General features: G+C 34.1%; 1 protein-coding gene across 1 annotated transcript; it reads left to right on the forward strand.

The window, feature by feature from the left end:
- The first annotated feature begins 3514 nt into the window (after positions 1-3514).
- On the forward strand, positions 3515-18673 carry LOC149542747 (leucine-rich repeat protein 2-like). Its single transcript, XM_089797638.1, has 6 exons — positions 3515-3849; positions 4115-4186; positions 4549-4692; positions 4850-4921; positions 5024-5095; positions 18309-18673. The coding sequence occupies exons 1-6, from the start codon at positions 3545-3547 to the stop codon at positions 18376-18378; spliced, it is 735 nt and encodes a 244-aa protein (XP_089653764.1). The 5' UTR covers positions 3515-3544; the 3' UTR covers positions 18379-18673.
- The last annotated feature ends 3842 nt before the right edge of the window (positions 18674-22515 follow it).

The following is a 22515-nucleotide window of genomic DNA, read 5'->3' on the forward strand; positions in this document are numbered from 1 at the left end:
CCTAACAAGGACTACATGTATTGATTGCATAATTGGCTCCTAACAGAGTCTTACCCTTTCACAAGGATTTTATATATTAGTACATCATCTTATGGGAATCATTCCCATTGGGGTTTTCCCTTTGATCAAGGGTTTCCCTGGATAACAAATCTTGTGTTATTATGCATGATTGTTATCTTTTGGTTGTTGCATATATTGGTTATAATTTTTAGATTTGTTAAAGTTAATTTAGGTTGTGTAAGCACACAACCAATTCATGTAATTTACTATCTAACAACATCATGAAATGCACCATCATCAATCTTAGTAGAACCTTTCCCATAGATAATCACAAGAACATTGTTCCCCATTGAAATTCGTGGGGTACGAGAAGCCTCAAAAGAGGAGAACGATTCCTAGTAATATTTCATATGATGTGAAGGACCTGAATCTAGTAGGCACCTAGAAAAGTGTAGACCATAAATTGCACATAAAGCATGACCCTTTTTGTGATCCTGTCACAAGTTATCTTTGCATGTAGGTGACCTTAGCTCCATGGAGTTGGTTTGACAACTTCTACAATAATATTACAAAACACAATCAACTAAATCATCTAACTAACCAAAGACATGAATATCTAAGCGCAACAAAAGCATTCCACACAAAGAGTGTACATGAGAATTAATGTACACTTCACACTCATATGTATGTAGGTGATGCCCAAAGAGGTATTGAGCCTTCTTAAGAGGGCACTCATCCCAATAATTCTCCAACTCAAGTGTGCTTAACCATGTCACCCTTCCCTGTTTTCCTCTAAAACAAGCTTGTTTAACCATGAATGCCATGGTAAAGAATACTTAAGTTAGAGTAATACTAGGATGGGTGAGCTCTTGGAAAGACCCAATGCTTCACCTAGATGTAATGAGTGCTAAGTGTACCATTCATTCTTGAGAAATATGATTTTTTGTGAATAGCTATTTGTGAAACATGGGTCAATGAGTTTGTCTCAAAAACTATGTAGTTGAATCTTAATAACGACACCATAGCATTATGTATGTTATGTTTTACAGGTGAAAAGTTATACTACTAGCATTAATCTAGATTATGGGTAGTTGGAGCTCATGTTAAAGAAATAATGCATTGTTATTCTATTGTAAATATTATTTCAATAATATAAAGTATCATGCTTTTAGAGTGTGTGGTTTTTCTCTTCAAAGGGCATTTATTGTATATATGTTGTGTTTATCTTTATGCATGTTCAATCTCCTTCGCTAGATTAGTGTTAAAAAACATTATCTACGCATCTGCTTCCTTTCACCTTTCAAGCTCAACTAGATCTCTTCTATCTTTACATTTTGTTGTCATCTTTATGTAAGTTCTATCTTGCTACAAAGGGAACATTAAAAATATGATCAACTAGTCTTTCTCACATTTTCTCCCTTGAAACTTAGAAACACATGATAACTCTAATAACTTTGTTATGAAAGTTAAGTTGTGTGAAGCTTGTATTGTTCCATCTTAGGCTAGATTTAAAGAGGAAGACTTACTAATGAAAAAATGAAAAGTAGATGATTCAATCCTAAATTTAATATATCAAGCTTTACTATACAAATGTTTCAACTTGAACCTCACATTTCTCTACCATATATACTTGTAGACTACGAATATTGACCACATAAATCTCTCCAACAAGAGTTCCTAAATAGAGTCAAACATAATATGGTTTTCATTTCTATACTCTATTGTGACCTAGGCGTTTCTGTCAAGTCTCAACCATGATGGATCATTGTGTTCGATCTCAACAAAATTTGTGCCTAGCTTAGTAGCCAAGACATGGGTAAGTGACACAAACTTAAGTATATATCAATCCAAAGCAACTTACACTTGAAATGTTGATGATTTGAAAATCGGTTTTCAAGTAGATAGTCAAACAAGTAGAGTTGTTATCAAACTTGATGGGTTCTCTTGAATAATTGAAACTTGAATGATATGTAACGTAGATATTTCCAAAATTTTTTAGCAACAAACACACCATTTTCTTATTTCTGTAAACTTTGTGCCTAGCTTGATGGAAAAGACATGGTAAGCAACACGAGCTCATGTTTTGTCAATCTAAAGCATTTTACACTTAAAATATCAAATATTGAATAAATTAGTTTTTAAATAGACAATCAAACAAGTTTATCTCTTCAACAAGTAGAATTCTAATATCTGAAAAACAAATAGTAAGGGTAATCTAATAACAACCAATACAAAACTTGAAAATAATCTTATAAACATGTAGATACAAAATTTGGTCAAAATTGGCAGCATGCCATGGAACCCATGAGTCAAATTATTAAATTGCAACAATTAGTTTGGAAAAATAGTCAGAGTCCAAATAGGTAGCGTGTGGTCATTTTCAAAGCCTTGAAAACTAGGACGTTTGATGCTGCTGGTCCGCAGAGATTAGCGGTGAAGAAATCAGGGAAGTGTGATGATGGGGGCGACATTCCACATTCGTGACTTCGGATTGCAATCAACAAATGGGGTGCCCGGATTTCAAAACGCAATTGATTGGAATGGAATCCTCAAAAACTTCCGTTGGTCCCACGCGCCCCTCCATTGTCCATCCTGTTTGGCAATTTGCGGGATTTTTCTTCCCTGTTAATTGCAGACCATGTCTTTTCCTATGCGTTACTTTTTGTTTGTAAGGTATATTCTGTCCAACGAAGATTTGGGTTTTTGTTACTCTGCATTCCATCAAAGTTACGAGAGCTTTAAAGTTGAATAGACATGCCCCAAATGCGTTGACCAGGGGAAGCAAATGCATGGTGCCCCACACAGTCCGTGTAATAGGCGTTTAATAATATAGAAATTGCGTGGGTTTCAACTTTCCCCAGCAGGCTGCTGTACCAACAATTGCCCCCCGCCTCGACAATTTCGTGACTCGCGAGCATAATTAATCTTGTTTCGAAGGCCGGCCGTCTGTACTTTGAGGTAATAATTATTTTCCCGTGAGGGCCCATGAATTAGGCGGCATTAGAAAATGTCATAGAGCTCTCGCCATGGTTGTTTCTGTGAGAATCGATTTGTCGTTTTCCCTCAATCGGTCTTGTCTTGTGAGTTAAGATGTATGAAATTTGAGGATTGTGGTTTTTGGGCATTGCCATAACAGTGTCATACACCATACCTACTTGATGATATGTGCAATTCGTGGTTAATTAAGGGAGGTGGGTGAGGGAATCGGTTAAAAATGGATGTGTCTTTTTGCAAGTTTTAAAATAATTCCAAAGTCAATTTACAGTAACAGTAAAGTCTTGTGAACTTAATGGGAGAGGATTGATTGTGAACTTAATGGGAGAGGATTGACCAGGGAGGTGCCGTGCTTTTTGGGGTTACTGAATGCGGAAGGTTCGTGTTTTTATGGGGAGTGGGATGACGTGTTTGATTCGGGTCTCGGTGGACTTTGAATCTTGACGAACAGCGTTGGGGGGTTACCTGGAATGTGGGTTGAGGCTATCCCATATAGATCGCAGTTTGGCTGTTTCAAATCAATCCTTTTAGGTTTTTAAGCCCTTTGTTGATGAGCTCGAGGTCTAAGGAGATTTGGGTCATAAAAGAAGGCAGGGAATTTGGAACGCAGATGAATATGAGAACGAGAATGGACTCAGTGGCTCTTTCCCTAAGGAAATTGATTGCAGTTTTGATGGTGGTGGGGTTGTGTGCGAGGCCATGCCTTTCGTCTAATTCAGAAGGAGATGCGCTGCATGCGTTCAGGAGGAGTTTATCAGATCCAGACAATGTTTTGCAAAGCTGGGATCCTACACTTGTCAATCCTTGCACATGGTTCCACATCACATGCAATCAGGATAACCATGTTACCAGAGTGTCAGTCCCATTTCTCTTATACTCTTGTGTCCTTTGCAATCCATGCAGACCATATTGATATTGATTTTTAAAAACAGATTTGTCTACGATCTGGAATCTTCTGTGTTTGGTTTTATTTCTAAGTATAATTAGACAAAATGAATACTTGGATTGATAGTTGACATCAAAACAAGAGATGGGTTTTCATTGAGGGTAATTTATATGAAAAGTTGTTCCTTCAGATGGTTTTGGGTGGCACCCCTGCTAATATATTTCTTCTATGCAGGGACTTAGGCAATTCAAATCTTTCTGGTCATCTGGTGCCCGACCTTGGAAAGCTCGAGCACTTACAGTATTTGTAAGACTTATTTTTTCAGATTTGAATCCTGTTGGTTTGCACTTCTCTTTTTGGTAGATCACTGGTCTTAAAGGTTAGGAGTCGTTGTTAAGCCAACTTTTCACGTAGTATTATGTTTAGGTGATCGTATTCTTCAGGACAAAATGGATGCTACAGATAGTTTTTTGGGGTCGTTATTAATGTCTGATTACAAGTATGAAGCCTGTTTTATGTCTGTCCGATATAGGTAGGATAGAAAAATAAAGGTCACTGAGAGATTAGATGTGTAAATCCTTGGAAATAAAGCAAATGATATTTTGATGATGATCTGAACTGGGTTTTGGGACTATTTTAATAAAAAAATCCATTTCCCTGGACTGCAGGGAGCTTTACAAAAATCGAATTGAAGGAAGTATACCAGAAGAATTTGGCAATCTGAAGAGCCTTATCAGCCTGGATTTGTACAATAATAATCTCACGGGTCATGTTCCTCGGTCACTGGGGAAATTGAAGTCGCTTGTATTTCTGTAAGCTGTTTTCCGTTCAGAATGCATACTCGTGATGCCAAAAACTTGCGTGTTGTTTCAAATTTCACAAATACAATAATAAATTATTTTCTGAGGTGGATTGTCTATTATTATTTTTTTAAAATCTCCTGATTTTCTTATTATTTTGGCCAAACAGACGTCTTAACAACAATTGGCTAACTGGACAAATTCCCAGAGAACTTGCTTCAATTCCAACACTCAAAGTCGCGTAAGTATATATTTCTTTCTTATTGTTTATTGACTCTGTACAATGGAGAATGAATGATAACAGTATTCATTTGTTTATGTGATGGTTTAATCTGTAATGCAGGGATGTTTCAAATAACGATCTGTGTGGAACTATCCCGACCACTGGACCATTTGAGCACTTCCCTTTAAAGAAGTGAGGATGCTTTTCTCTTACCATTTTATTAGTAACTAGCATTTAGAATATTCTTTGCACTGCGTGGTACCCAAATTATTATATATCTTTCTGGGCTTTATGTGTCCTTTGCTTGTTGTTTCTGTACATGTTTCTTCTACCCTTTGGAGTGAAAGATTACTTACTGCAATTTTTTTTTTCATTAAACAATTTTTTTTTCAGTTTAATTCCAGTTATAAGGTTGCATTACTGGAAGTAATAACTCCAGCTTTGGTTTGTGACTACAGAGTCAATCTAATCTTGATTTGCAGATGTTCTGTTTTTGCTTGCCAATAGTTACATTATCATGCATGTACTGTAAGCACTGTTGGCTTTAATCAATTCCGGAGCATGTTTTATTGATTAACTCTTAGAATATTGAGATTTAGATAAAAGAAGTTATATTATTGATTCATTGAAGGCAAGTGCTTCTATAGACTGTTGGCAAGGTTTTTCCTAGTATTTCAGTTCTCAGTTTGCTCATGAGTTATTTGTTGAAATACTGAGATATTCGTAGCATTTACTCTACTTGACCAATTTATATAGACAATAGTTGAATGGGCTTGTTCCTTCATTGTGTAGGAAAAAGATCAGAGTATTTCGGTTATCTGAGTAACTTTATTTTTAATTCTTACTCTGCTGTCATTTATTACTTTAGTAGTGAATATATGAGATAAGTTATTATTCATTTGGCTGAAGTGTACTCTTCTTTGGTTTAGATGATTGTTTTGTGGGCATTCAGCTTTAAAATAAGTTGTCTAAGCTTTGTTGGTTTGAATCATCTGAAGATTTCATGAACTGAGTTGCGACTTGAGATATGTGGTGTTGTGCCTGAGGCTCTGATACCATAACCTCGTAGTGGAACAACAATAGATGGAGCCATATACTTTGATTTAAATATTTTTTAAGGGAATTAGGAATTTATTCTTGGTATCCTTAGCTTATGTTTGTCATTTTCTTAATATATCTTGATAGGTGTTATCATATCATTTTCCTAGGATTCATGCTGTTGCTAGCTTGGTTTTTAGTGTGACTTCTCTCTTGTCTTGCATGGGTTTCATTTTTTGTTCCAGGTAGTTAGGTCCCTACAAGGTTAAGTGAGTGAACAAGAAATTAGAACTCACTGCAATTGTAGTTTTTCTGAAATATCTATTTCTTATTTGCTGCTCTCCGAGGAATTTGGAATCCTGGGTTTCTTAATTGATTCTCATAATTAGCAAATTGAGTATGAAAGCTGCCACTGCGTACCTTGTTTGCTGTCAAGCTCATAGTATCAAGCATGTTCCACGTTAGACTCAATGAACCCAATCATGCATTTAAAATGCTGACTAGACCCGATGAAGGTAGTTGGTAAATGCTGTTATTCACCTTGGAAATATAGATTTGATGTTTGAAAAATAATAGCTGAGATTAAGCTAGTGGTGGCAATGGATATTCTGTTTCTATGTAAGTTAAATGTTTTTTACCTTTTATGAGATGGAACAATCTACTGAAGCTCCCTTTACTCTTAAAAAGACTAAGTGGCTGCTTGGTATATTTTTCTAGCGTCAAGTCAGTTGATTTCATATTGTTCTCAAGTTCTATTGTAGGTACTTAGCAACTTGGTATCCACTCTGTGTGAGGTAAGCTGAAAATTATTGTACAAAATATTTATGAAGAAAATTTATAACCCTTATGCCAATAGAAATGTCAGGAAAAGGAAAACAGGAAACTTGGCTGCAAATCCCATTAAATCCTGCAAGATATGAACCTAAGTTTGTAAACCATATGATACATACATTTGAGATTTTGAAAAACCCAAGTGTGGGTTTAATAGTTAGACAGATTTGTCAGTTGTTTAAAGAAATCCCAGTGAAAATCACAACTTTATCACAGTTCAAATGTTTGAATCTTATTTGGGACCTTGTGTGTCAGTTGCCGAAAGTTTCCTTTCAAAGCCATTAAGGTGAATTATCTTTCTTTCCTCTATTGTTAACAAATTGTCAAATTATGGTCCTAGTCCAAGAAAAAGTTGTGATTTCCTTTGGCTTTAATAAGTAGTGAATTTTGTATTTACTATGTAAAAAATGCCAGCATATTGCACACCTTCTTATTTTGATCTGTGCTGTGAACTGAAAACTTTTTATGGTTGATTGATACATTGGGATATTGGAACACAACAATTTTGGTTTGTTGTATCAATTTATTTCACAAAGTAAGGAAACAACATGAAACAGTACTTGAACGATAAATACACGAGATGGATTATTTACCTGGGAAATTCTTTTGAGACAACCCACTAGTAAAAGGACAGCAACAACTGTATTCATAGAAATTCAAGTTTCCAATACTACAAGTCTCCTTTGTCGAGTTTCAATTTGCAGGCAATATCATCTGACCTCCAACTATGTGTACCACACTTCGCTGATTATCATTAGCCTATTCTACTTATACAAGCAGATATATATATAGCTGTTCTCATGGAATTTTAACTCTTCGACTTTTATCATACCTTTGTCATCCTTTTTATTTTATCACAAGCAGACTGCATATTAATTCGACATAACTTCTCGAGATAGATAAACACGGCATATACTCAGCCATTGTTACTCACACTTAGTCAAAACCTATTGATCTTTTATACTGTCAAGGCCTATTGATTGTTATTCTTGAATTGTGTACACATCATCTTGCACTACAACCATCACCAACTATAGGTTGCAATAACAAAGACAAAATTGGATCCCCTTTCTCAAAGCCTTTCTTCATTGACTCTGGTGTCTGCAAAGTGGTTCTTGTGGCACTCTCTATATAGGTGAAACAGGATGTTCTTTCTACACTAGAATCAAAGAGCAGAGTGCAGACATTAAGCACGTCCAAGTTGTCAATTCTACTCTTGCTGATCACACTCTATCTACCGGTCATCATATATATCTAGAAAACACTCAAATCTTGTTCAAAGAAGATAACTTCTTCAAAAGAAAACTCAAGGCATCCACTGCTATAGATAGGCATCTCACTAACCTTATAGAGAGGACAGTTGGAATCTAATTGTCTCTTGGTTTCTCTTTCTTTCTAACCTTAAAACCATGCCCCCTCCTTAAAATGGTATCCCTGAGACCTTTTACTTGTTTTCCTTGAGCTCTCCCCTGTCTCCTTTTTTTTGAAGCTCCTCTCTTTTGTTATTTCTTAACCAGCCTTTGTTTTGTCTTTCTCCTTCCTCTTTCTTATTCCTTCTTTCCTATTTATTACTTCATGATGTTTATCAACTGGTGCCTTCATTTGGTTCTTAATTAAGTTTTTCTTGTGTGCTTGTCACCTATTTTTTTTACCTCAATAGCATTTTATTATTATTATTATGTTTTCGTCCTTTAAATCCCTTACTTCTATTAATATCTTACTTATTTTAAAGTCTTAGTTTGATTCTTTTCCCCCTTTTTAGGCATGCATTTGTTTTGTGGGGTTATAAATATAATGTATATAAAATTAATATTTATCTTATTTAGTTAGTGGTAGCTAATTTTTTTCATTGTTTTATAATTTTTCTTTTGGTTCATTGTATGGATTTTGTGTCTTAAATATTAATTGTTTCGTTATATTTTTATGCTAATTACCTTTCCTTTTCTCTTGTTTATAGCATTTTTAATATATAGTTATTATTATTATTATTATTATTTTTGATCAGTAAATGGCCAAGGCCTTGACATAGTTTTAATTATTTCTATTATTGTGCTATATGAGCAATTTCCTATCTTAATTTTGTTGTAATTACTTCTTTTGTCAATTTTACTGATTCTTTTTAATCTATTGGTTTTTTTTTTGTATCACTTTTTATATTTTTAAATTTATTTTTAATATTTTTATTTGTAATTTTTTTATTTTTATTTTATATTGTTTAGCTAAGATTGATTTTGTTCTATGCCTCAGTAATATATTTACTATTCATTTTTTTATTCTATGTCTCTTTTCTACAGTGTTTATCCTTTTCTTTTCTCTAGTCTCCTTCACATTAAACCTCGTGTGATCTCCCCTCTCCTCTACTTTCTTTTTAAGCCTGTCCATGCCTGCAACCAGTCATCTTATGTTTAGCCGTCTTCTATCTTGATGATGGATCATGGAGTATGATCCAAGATGTTGATACAAAAGAAGCAAGCAATAACATTTCAAATTATGGACTCTGGGAATTCACTTCAGTTTATTGCAAATAATTTTGTAGCTTTTTAGTAGTTTGGGATCAAGCGCTTAAACATGATCTAAAGCAATTTTATACTTCTTCTCTCGTGAGAATACTTACCAAGAAATTTGTAGAGGTGAATAGATTCTAGAACACTCTTGTAATATTCTCCCACTTGATATTTATCGTAGGAGAGTTTATGATATAAGTTAAGAAGATAACTGATGAAGAGGAAAGGGATAAATCCATTGCATCCTTCACCACAAGAACTTAGTAGTAATTAATAGTCTTTTTCTCAACCTTCTTCCTGACAAAATGACATTGAATATACGCGTGTTTAGTTCTAGTATGGTAAACAGGAATTTTGGATGGACAAATTGCATGTTAAGTGTTATAATTTACAAACACGATTCTAAAAACAACATTACAGTCTGCTATAGAGTGCTTGATATCATATACAGTGTTTCAATTGTGGACAACACAATTGTCTACTGTCACTTACTTATCCAACTTGCTGCTCTGCCAAATAAATTATCTACATGTTGACTTTTGGATATCCAGATCTCTAGCTGAATGAAAATCAATTAATCCCTATATGCTCAATACTTTGTCAACAATGTTAGAACCTAAAGAGCACAAATAGTAATCTGGAGTTCCTTTCAAGTACTTGAAAACTCTTTTACCCTGAATCCAGTGTTCTCTTTAGGTTCTGATATGAACCTACTTAGAATTTTTACTTGATTGGGCGGTGTCTGGCATCCTACTGCACTTGTATATGGAACATTGCATACAAAGGCTTCCTGCCACACTTGCTGCATATGGAATATTACACATCCTCAAAAGCATCCATAGACTTAAGAAATTGTTCCAAATTCATGTTTAGTGCATGTCAATAAAGAGATACCTAGAAGATTACTCAGGCATGCTAAATTACCACAAAACAGATTGAAGGTGCTTCTTTGATTCAACCAGCTTCCTGCTAACTCTCTCTCTACATATTTTCATACCAACTATGAACCTTGATGCACCTAGATGTTGCATATCAAATTTGTCAGACAACAAAGATTGAGCTCTTCAGTCAATGTTTTACTTTTTCCAATGTTATTTAAACATATTATCTACATATAGAAAAATAATTAAAACATGATCCTCAACTTGTTTGTAGTACACATAACGATCATTGCTACTTTTTGCTAAACTCAGTTCCAAGAATCTGATGCATATGAATAACATGTTTGATACTAATACAATGATTACTTCAATTCATATACAGACCTTTTTAGTTTTCAACATAGATGCTCTTTTCCCTTCTCCCACTTCAGTAAAATCATTAAAAACTTCATCATTAGCTCCATGCAAGAATGTAATCTGATGTTTGTCAGCTTCACTTCAAAGTCATACAACACAGCTATGGATAACAACATTCTAGTGGAGTACAACTTTAGCCATAGTAGAAAAGATCTCATGTAACCTATTCTACCAACCTAGGAACAACCCTTTTCCACCAACCTTGCCTTTAACATTGTCAATATACCACTTTCTCTAGATTGATTTCTGAACACCCACTTATAGCCTATGGGCTTTCTTCTACCTGGCAGATCAACTAACTCCGAAGTCTTTTTTCTGCATCTCTTCAAGACTTGTTCTCCTTAGAAGAGAGAGCTTCTGCTATAGACTTTGATTTGTCATTGGTACAAGTTAGAACAACAGCACATTGTAAATTTGGTAAACTATACCTTAAGGGTGATTTCCATTATCTTTTAGATGTCATCATAGTTACTAGACATCCCATTACATTTGCACTGTGTTATTCAAAGGTTGTGTTAGATGTTTCTACATCCTCTCCATCCATAGTCCCTTTGTGCATTTGCAGATGCATCCTACTCTAATTTATATTCAAATTGCATCCTACTGCTTTTCTTTATATTTGATCATTCTCCTTAGGACGTAACTCTTAAGTTCCATGAATATAACATCCCTCAAGTAGATATTGGATTCAAAATCTTGTAGCCTTTCATATACACACTATACCTGAAAATGCTCTTTTCAGCTTACAAGTCTAACAACGACTATTTCTTGTTTGTTACATGAGCAAGTGCCTCACAGTTAAATACCCTTTTAAGTGTGTTACATCAGACTTCTTATTTGTCTACATCACTAATGGTGTCTTCTCTTGAAATGTAAGAGTAGAAGTGTGATGTCCCCTTCCTAATTTGCCTTTGAATTTTGCCTAGAATTGCAATTGCAACAAATCAGGGTTGCAGTTACATCTTACCAAGTAAATATTCCTGAAATATTGTGATCGTGGATTTGGATCCTGCAATCATAAATTAAACGTGTACAAATATATGTTCATATATCTCTATTAAAAGATTAGAGTTAGATAATATTATATTATAATCATATACTATCCATAACATTATGTAAGCATAATAAAGAGACATGCCTAGCATAGTCATATACTATCCCTAGCAATGTCTTATCCTCCGAAAGTGACATGCCAGTTTGCAGAATTTGGGCTAAGACTGTAAGGGGGTTTCTCGCTTCTCTAGGAATGCCTGCTTAGCCTCCTTACATGATGCAAGTGCTCTTTTGGCCTTCTTACAAGATTTAAGTGCTCTCTTGGCCTCCTTACATGACCCTCTCAACCCTCCTTTTACACCTTAAACCCTTCCCACAAGTGGGTTGCAGACAGTTGAGAACATTCTATATTGTATTATTCGTATCAGCATTACCTATTATTCACAAATGCATGTATATAGATATCTCACAATCACTTGTAAATAGGATGGATGCTGAAAATCATAGATCTGATAGAATATCGGTCTGCTGATCTGCAGATAAATTCATGGATTTGAGTGTGATCAATCTTATAAACGTGTCCTTTTGGGTGGTGATGGTGACTCATCCTTATACTTCTTGGTAATTGGTTGCAGATGTAAAGGTCTGCTACATTTGTTCGATTGCTGATGATATAACCTGCTGAATGTATTTATTTCTCTACTAATGTCTCCTACTATCCTCATCCTTTTATATCTCATTTGTTTCCTGGGGAGTGGTGATCCTTGAGAGGTGACATGCCTCTTTATTAAATGCAAACTAATTGTTTATTTCTCCCTTCTTGATCGCATCCCTTCGGATCTTCTAATCAACCTAATTATTATTTGTAATTGCCTCGATGGCTAGTAATCTTTAATCGCTGTTTTCTGTGGCTTGATTATTATTATTACTGGAGTCTGATCATCATTTTTGCTTGATTAGCTGATTGGCACCTTCCTCATGTGATGTTATTATTTTCTCCCTCCTCTGTCACTGATAAGAGTTCTCCCTATGTGGGAGCATGACAAGAAGTTTAATTTTTTTGAGTAACAAAGAATGTTAAACAACTCAGCCCAATATTCCTGTCCAGACTGACATGGTTTAATAGGCTTCTAACTGATCCAGCAAGTTTCCATTTAACCTTTCAGCCATTCTATTGTGTTTCAGTATCTAGATTATTGTTCTATGTAAAACTCTCCACCATTATTTGATCTTAACAATTTGAACTTCTTATCAGTCCAACAATCTATTTTTTATATAAATGCTTTGAATTCCTTAAGCTTCTGATGCACTTCAGATTTTTCCCTTCGAACTTCTTATCTGTCAATTTTTTTATAAATGCTTTGAACAACTCAAATTTGTGACACTTGAGATTTTTTTATTAATGAAAATCCACCCAAGCATGTCTAGATAATCATCAGCGAAATAGACTATACTAGGGCTTGCCAATTGAGTGCATATCTATAGGACCAAAGACACCATTGTGAACACTTTAAATATCTCCTTTCTTCTAGCACTTCTTGAAGCAAATTGCACCCTATATTTCTTTCCATTACACAATGTTGAGAAAATTCAAACACAAGAGAACAAAAAGACCTCCCACCATATTTTCACCTACCAATGTTTTTCAGGCTTCTCCCATGCAACAAATTAGACTGAATTGCATGGACTTCATGCATCCAACCTAAACAGTGTTCCATTCTACACTCCCTTAGCCAACACTAAATTACCTCCAGACAACTTGCAACCATTTCCATAGAAAATAACATGCTCTCTACAATCAATCATCTTAGAGAAAAAAATCAAATTTCCAGCCAAACCTGGTATATGCAAAACATAGAAAATGTCCTCACTCAACCATCCATGAAAGATGATTTAGTCTTTCCTCAACCAACTATTTGAAAAGAGTTGTCATCAAGGAAAATTGTCCTTCATCACACTCTCTAATACTCTATACTTGGAATACCAATCCCTAAGAGTAGTCATGTACCAATATGATGCATCAGAGTTAATCAACTGAGAATCATCACCAGCAATGTTGGCCAATACAGAAGCTTCACTAGCATACTCACCAAGAGGATCTATTAGAGGGATCATACTTCTTTGTGGACTTATATTGGTTTATGTGATTTCACTTTGCACAGTTTCCAGTGTTCACACATTAGGTTTATCAAGATACTTAGACTTGTCCTTGGACTTTGTATCAACTACCCCTTTGTGTACCCGCTCTATACTTTGATCTACCCCTTACAGTTAGGGTGTCACCAGAAGAGTCATCCATGTGTTTTCTCCTGATTTCTTCACTTAACAAAACCCCTGCAGCTTATTTTAATTTGGGAGAAGAACAATTACTTATTGTCATAATCATATTTTTTTTTTGTGAATTAGGGGAGGAAAATAACAAGAAATGTACTTATCTGCTTTGTTGAGTCTTGAATACTATTGGCATTTATTAATTCATAAATGGATTTAAGGTGTTGAAACTTGAGATGACCATTTCAAAGTCTATTTCATTTTCAAGGAATCTGACTTCGTTTTCAAGAATTTTTTTTTTTTTTTATTGATATAGGGTTCCTATATTCTTCCATAACAAATACGAAGTAGCTCTTTTTGACACATTCATTCATGTAGAATCTGAATGAAAGACAAATAGTACATCTAGTTTTCTTATTCAGTATATTCCAGTCCTCATTACACATACCTTTAGGCTTAATTAAAGAAGATACCACTATCCATTTATCTCTTTCTACCTTCAATAACCTGAGGTTTTGACCAATGAATCTCTCAATTTTAGATAGTGACATGCTTGCTATGAATCAAACAATATAGGTGCTTTGTATTTTCATTTTCAAAGGCTTTCATTGAAACTGGTTATATACATTGCAACAAATGTTTGCTTGGGCGTTTTAAAAGTGCAAATCTTCACCACACAAGTATAATTATTACACCAAATGATATGTCTTCAACCAAGGAATCATACCTTGATATCAAATGCTGTTAACTTAATCTCTATTACAGTCGACTGATAGATTGAGATATTGGAAGACCTTGAGATCATGGGTGCAAATACAATTGAGATTTGCTATATCAATTCATTTAACAAATTTAGTAAACACCATGAAATAACGCAGATCCCTCAAATGCGGATGAGGCACAAGATTTATGTGGGAAACCCTTTCTGCAAAACCATCAGCAAATGGACCGTAACAACTCTATTTACAGGAAACCAAATATCCAATACAGTAAGTCTTTTTTTGTGGGGTCAATTTATATCCATAATCATATGACCTCCAATTAAGTTTAACACACCTTCTTGGATCATCATCAGTCCATTCTCCTAGACAAGCAATTAGATATGTCTCTTTCATGGAATTGCAACTGGCTAGCTCCCACATAGATTACCAATAGCCATATGACCAAAACATGATAATACCATGACATGAACATACCACATATCATATCAAACATGACTTCATATGTATATCGACCACATATAATTAGCTATTGCTGCTCAAACTTAGTCAAAGGCTGTCAACCGTCTATACTTGAACTTTGTACATGTTTTCTTGCTCAACAGCTAGACATAGTTACTAGACACTAACTATGCCTTGTAATAACAATGACATGTGTGACTGGTTCTAGTTGTTTTGTGATCTCTTTGAGCATCCCTAGAAAATCTCCTCGCTCCTAGTTGTCATTGGATGTACTTCAGCTGGTCTACATGTGCACTTGCACTGTCACTTACTCTTGTAACTTACAAAGATGTGGTAGTGGGTTCTTCATGAAATGATTTCTTGTCGCAACCATAACACTATTGCATGTAGACAAGCTTCCAGCATCTGAAACTTATTGCAGCTCACTAAAACCAAATTTCTAGCTGTTAATCAGTCTACAATTAAATGCTTAAACATGGAGTAGAATAAGTTCACACATCTTCCCTAACCAATAAAATCTCTAGGAGCACTTTGTAGCTGAATAGAACATTGAAGCTATTTGAACATGGTGGGGTTAAAAAAATTGTGTTCTTGAAAGTCTTAGTTTTTGATATTAACCTTTTGGCAAAATGAACAAATATTGAAAAATGATTATCATTTATTCACCAAAAACTCGACAAACATATTTAAAAGCATTAAAGTCTGCTTAGAGTATTCTCTCAAATCAGAATAGGTAAATGTAAAGCTGGTATTAGGATGGAAAAGAATTCAGCTGTGCACTAAATGTTAATGATCCAACCATTAGATGATGGACATGCTTATTGAAGAAGTCAATAAAGTTAATGCTTTAGAATGAGAAGGGCTTTTAGTGAGAGGATATTTACTATTTTAATTGCAATGGTTATGTTAGTAATCAACATTTTTCAACATAGGCCAACCACAGAAATATAATGTAGATCCCTGGGAATTTCAAAGGTTGAAGATATTATATGGATTTTATGAAGAAACTATGGTATATCTGTCATTAATATTACATATAAGAAACACTAAGCTTGTTCCACTGCTTTGTTTGTTAGCTTCTATTTAAGTCCTTGCCTAGATTGTAAACTTGAAATTCAGTTGTAACAAAGAGAACTTCAGATTTTTGTGGGTATTGGTGAACTTTCCTTGCTACTACCAAGCCATGCAGATTTTTTGTTGGGGAGCATACATTTGAGCAATACCATAGAAAGCAGATTTTTTATTGGCAACCAAAGAAGAGTAATACCATGCTTTTGGCACTTAATTATTGTCAAAGGGTTTTCAAACCGGGTTCAATTTCTTCCCATTGCAGTGTCATTGAATAGTATATTATTTAGGATTTAGCAATAGGGATGGAGTTACAATACTGGCAATTACGGCTTGATCTTTTTGATCACTAAAGAAGGGATTTTTTTTTGCTACTAGTCCAAACTCCTGTTTATGTATCCGGTTGTTAAGAAAATTGTAAGTGCAATTTAAAATAATTATTTTTACACACATTGCATAGCTGCTGCATTTCCTGAATTCATATCAATTCATGCCTTAGTTGTGCATTTGCCAGACAGATGAGATGAACAGGTTAGCATTGAAAACAAAGCCCTCTTTTGTTTTTTTGGGTGAACTGAGCTGCGTAATTTTTAAATAATTCCAAAACATAAAGATGTACAAGAGTGACATAAAACAGCATTAGGGCTTCTGTATTTTCTGTAGGTCCACTATAATAATCTGATATTGCTATGATGGACGATTAGAGGAATGCTAGATGGCATAGAATGGTTAATGCCAGGAGACTCAGGACTATGAAAAGAGGAGAAAATTGTAGGACTCTAGGAGCTTAGCATTTATAAGGCCATCAAATACAATTTGACATGTATAATTATGTCTTTTATTTTGGTTACCAACCAAAATTCTCATTTTAAACATTATCTTCTTTATATATGCAAATCTCAAATTTTGTAGGAAAAAATAAAAATGTAATTACAGAAAGGTATCTGGGCAGACATGGCATAGTTGTTTTACTCCATTAGTCTGTGTCATCTATGCCTATGTTCCTGCAATGCCCAGACAGCCAAGGTAGACAGTTGTATTCTGGAGAAACGCCCTCTTGTTAACTGGGAGAACTAAACAGCACAGTTTGTAATCAATCTTAAAGATGGATGAGATTAACAAAAAGCAGCAAGAGTACATCCATTTTTTATATAAATCTATTATAATATTCTGATATTGCTAGCAATGGACCAGTAGAACAATGTTTAAGTGTGTATGTCAGGACTAAGGAAAGGGGAGATGATTGTAAGGGATCATTATTTTTGGGTTCATAGTAACAACAATTAGGTGATATCAATTTTTATCCATTCTGTATTACTCCTAATTTGCAGTGTGTTTGGCAGAGGTATTCACTCTTCAGGCTTGTATGTATCGATTCTTCAAAGAAAATGATTTTTAGTGTTGAGAGTCATGTGCTTCATCATGGCCATTTCAGTATCAGGGAAGTTCATGCAAGTCTCTCCCTGTTGTATTATTGTCATCACATCATATTGGACATTGATTCTAGGGATTAAATCATGAGAATTTTAGGAAAAAAATCGAGCTATGTACTGCTCCGTACTGAGTATTCAACAGATTCAACAAATATTAGCTATTCTTAATGAATTAAGATCTCTGCATCTTTTTTTATAGACATCATCAAAATTTATACAATATTTATTATTTAACTATTACTTGTTCTCTCTGTATTAAGATATCTGCATCTTTCTTATATACAAAATTTAACTTTTATGTAGCTGGGTAGTGGCGATGTTAGTTAGCTGAACTGCATTTAGATGCATGTTTGATTCTTGCTGGAACATTCCACGTGAAGCTTCAAAATAGGGGAATATGTTGGTTGCAAAAGGGACTGCTAAATTTTTGGCAACGATGCTTGTTCTGTAAAATTTACATCTCACCAAGTTTCTCTCACCTGGAGTAATTTTGAAATGTTGAATGTTACACCAGGGAATTTGAGTATGGCCGATGGTTTTGACTCTAATCCATTGTTGCTGAAGAACAAGCAATGCTGTTTTTCTAATACAAGTTTTGTTATAGTTATGCTATCATGACTGAATTTTTCCAAACAGTAAAACTTTTGTGAAGTAATTAAAATTTGCTATATTATTGTATACGTTGGTGTGGACTAAATACAGTGCTTTGAGGCTATCAATATCCAATTATTTGTTTCATTTCTTGATATATGGACAAGAAGCTAATGTATTCATATTTTTTTATGCAGTTTTGAGAACAACCCTCGCCTTCGAGGTCCTGAATTGTTAGGTGGAGCTGCATACGATAGTGGGTGCTGAACAAAGAGGCCACAAGGTCGAAAGTTATCTGAGGGTGAAACCACTACCATAGACTTGGCTAAATTTTAGTCCACCACATGTAATATTCTAATGAATGGTCTATGGTTCCTATTCCTTTGAATAGCACTTTCTAGTCTCAAGATATAGTTATTGATCTATTGTATTTTAATCAAACATTTTACTGGCTAAGAATTGGTAACAGTATTTGTTACGACTTGTCCATGGGGAAATCAGTATATCTGTGCTCATATATTTACAATATACGGCTTGAATATTAAAAGTCATGCATTAAATATCCTGAGAACTTGTTCTCACCTTGTGACCTTGCCCTCTCTGAAAAAATGGCACTTTTCCTCTTCCTTGGTTATGATTCTTAGGCCATTCTATAAGAATATGAAGTGCAACAATCAGTGGGCTGAAACTTACATCATTGCTATCTGAATGTCTAAAGGTTAATGGAATTTGTGAAGCTTCAATTTCATTAATGCAGACAAAGTTGGCTCATTTTCCCTTTTCCTTTAAAATTCCATCTGTTACACATTTTTAGTCAGAGATGATCACCTGGGAATAAACTTGATTTTACTTTGGCTTAACTTATAGAAATCTTGCAAAGATTTATACTATAGTAGTTTGACATATGATACGTTGTGGTTTTCTGCTCTGTAACATTCACATACTATGGTCATAGATCATGTGAAAGCTTGCTTATGGTTAAAGTGTGCATCGACTGACACTTATAAGGTAAGGAATGGCTAATATAGTCAGGGAGTGATAAGTTAAATTTCCTTGGAAATGAAAAACTCCACAAGGTTACCAGTCTGAAGGATGTTTAGTAAGTTGATGCATTAGGAGATAGTACCTGGTAAAAAACTTCAATTTTAGTAGAAGTCTGAAGTATCAAAAAATTAGTGCCAAGGTTAGAACAAAGAAAACAATATTACAATATTTTTAATGAAATAAGATGCATTGTGATATTTTTATGCTCATCTGTTGCATTTACTGAACCATGGAATATAAGTAGAATCAGAGTAATAACTTGATAATTAATAACGAGCTTAAGTTTTTAGATGCTGAAAGTGAATACTGAAGAATGGAGGAGAATCAAGTTTGTGAATTTAGCAACTACTGAGTATATAAATTAAATTACCTTAGTTCTTACTTAATTGGCCATAGTCAATATATTTCATTACAGCATCCCTAGTTCTTCACTCCCTTTTGAACCATCCACTCTTCTTGATGATTTAAATGGAGCTAGTTCTATATATATATATATATATATATATATATATATGATGGCTGGTTAGTAGATCACTTGAGTTCTTTAGCTATGCACACCGGGAGTTTTGATATGAAGCACGTATTGAAATTCCATAAAGTCAAAGCTAATCTCACTCTTCATGGTAGGATTGACAATTGCTTTACACCTTTTGATAATGTTGATTAACTCCATTTTTCTTTCCTTATAAAAAATTCAATAGAGGGATGATCATTGGTTATTCAGTTGAGTGTTTAAAATATGCACAATAGAAGATTTGATAGTAATATTGACTTCAATGCATTTGGACACTAGCATAATAATCTAGATTCTTCATTGTTTTTAAAAACACGTTAATTTGTTTAGAAATCTGTGCCAATATAGCATTTAAAAATCAGTAATTCTATAAAATAGAATGTAATCTAACTATTGCATTGTGATATTGTCAATTGTTTTAAACCTTGTGCCCCATGGAAGAAAGTTGCATTTAATTGAAGTTTACTTTATCAGGAAACTATACGACCCAAAATTAGCTTACAATTAGTTATTCAAGTTGGAGGATATGGTATTCTATTGTAACCACTCAATTTTAGTCTCTCATTTTTAAGTATTTCTAATCTATACATTAGACCACATTATGCTCCAACCAAATTTTGCATAAACCACATTATGCTCTAATGAAATTTGCATAATTATAAAAATCATTAATATTTGATCAAGTTATCACATAATCACTTATTTAATTATATTCTAAAGTTTGACTAATTTATCCTTTGTTTATTTAATTAAAATAACATGCTCTCTTCTAATTAAATAATAAAATTCCCCTTATCTTAAGTGTATGTGAAAATCACTTTTCTAAAATAATAAACATATAAATTAAAATAAAAAATCATTTCACTTAAAAATGCCCTTTCGAATGAGATGAAATCTTATAGCTTTTCAAAAAGCTTTAGCCTCCTTATCTTAACCACTCATTGTTTTACATCTTAATCTTAGCCGTAAAGACATAAGCACATGGATCGACCAAGACTTAATCTGCACCATTGCTCATTCTTTTGCCTCTTAATCTTAATCGTCCACTCATTTCTAAATTTCTTAATGAGGAGGCCCTCCTCTCATTCTCTCATCTTGGTGACTTTGACATCTTAGCTTATATTTAGAATTTCATATATGGAAGTTCTCATCTTGTATCCTCCATCCATATAGATCATCTTGATTTGTGTTAAGGTGACATTGTTACTTTGTCATTTGGTTTCTTGAACACTAGTTGAGATATTTCATTATCATTTAGCTTAACTTTGTTATTTTCTTTCTTGCGTCTAGCTTAGAGAATCTATCTTAATTAATATGACATAGTAATCTTCATCCATGTAGTCTAGATTTACTCTGCTTAGCTTATTTTTTTTTAAAATCTCTTGCATCTCATCTTTAAACTCCTTTGCATTGCCTTCATTATGAAGATCTTGGATACTTCCACTCTCATTGCTTGTTGTCTACTTGAATCTTCCATTCTATAGTGCTCCTTGTAGGGATCTTGCTTATTGGGTTCATTTGAGAGTTACCATCTTTATCTACATGATTCTTGCATGATATGGATAGGAAGTTATTAGCCACCTTCCAAGTCTCCAAATTTATTAGATATCTTGGATATAAGGGTTTATAGAAGTGACCACATTTTCGGTATACACTTACTATTATAAACTTGATAAGAATTGACCATATTAATTAATTAATTTTTTTGATAGATAAATGACCTAAGCTTTGATACATCATAAAGCACATAGATACATCTGGATAATAATCTTTGAGTCCCAATTTACATATTTCCACCTTTCTTCTAGGTTGTTTCGTGTCCTTCCCTTCTTTTTCTACATTTGACTAGGATTTGAATACAATCGAAGCTCTACATCTGCACTTATGTTAAGGATAAAATTTTGAAAAAATCACGAAATGTTAATACAAAAAGGGCATAGAAACAAAAAGTAAAGTGATACAAGCATTTTCTTAAACAAAAATAAAATATACATCTAAATCTTCAAAAATACATCTAATAGAGTAAAGTAGTTATTCGTTAGCTGAGAAAACATTTCCTAAGTGATGTGATTACCATTTTGTTAAACCGAAGGATGTTTTACGAGCTTAGTCTATTGAGAAGAAATTGGAAGATACCATAACCTCTGTATTCACCTCAAACTCATTTTTCTAGACTCCACCATTCTCTTCCACAATGAATCTGTCTATCCAATCATATTGTCTTGGGATGAGAAATGTAGGCAGTAGGTAAAAGCTATAGAAAAACTCCTCAATCTTCCTTGGAATAATGAGATGTAAACTATGGTTGAAATTCTAAAAATCTAAACCATTCCAAGTACATACAGGGTCCCTATATTGAAATTTTGACTACTTATGCTTGACCTTCTTCTATGCCTATATTAACTAATTCATCTGCTCTTTGATTTGCCTCTGATATATATGATTGATTGTGATCTTGTCCAAGGTTTTACATAGTGAGAGGGATCTAGATAAAATTGAGTCCAGTCTCCTATTAATGAGGGATCCTTTCCTTGTAGCATTTATAATAATTGTAGAATCTCCTTCAATCTCTACATTTTTGCAACCAATAATTTTAAATTGTTCTACTCCTTCAACCAAAGTTGTTGATTCCACCCAATTGTTAGTTTCTATTCCTATATATCTTGCTATTTATTTTTTTATCTCCATGCCTTCTGAGTTATGGGTACTACAACCAATACCTACTGTACCCAGATTCTCTTTAGAAGCTCTGTCAAAATTGAGTTTAAATCAATCCTCCTTGGGTGGTTGCCATTGGCACATCTCTTGATTTCTTTTTGAAGATCTCCCCATGTTCCTATAAAGAG

This window comes from Cupressus sempervirens, chromosome 8 (genome assembly GCF_028749045.1).
Source record: "Cupressus sempervirens isolate cs-2001-9-10 chromosome 8, ASM2874904v1, whole genome shotgun sequence".
In the NCBI taxonomy this organism is placed as follows: Eukaryota; Viridiplantae; Streptophyta; class Pinopsida; order Cupressales; family Cupressaceae; genus Cupressus; species Cupressus sempervirens.

Excerpts from the sequence above, each read along its gene's own strand:
- LOC149542747 (XM_089797638.1), top strand. The coding sequence starts at position 3,545 with ATGAGCTCGAGGTCTAAGGAGATTTGGGTCATAAAAGAAGGCAGGGAA. Across the intron at positions 4,693-4,849 it reads TTGAAGTCGCTTGTATTTCT|ACGTCTTAACAACAATTGGC; the intron begins GTAAGCTGTTTT and ends TTGGCCAAACAG. Across the intron at positions 5,096-18,308 it reads GAGCACTTCCCTTTAAAGAA|TTTTGAGAACAACCCTCGCC; the intron begins GTGAGGATGCTT and ends TTTTTTATGCAG.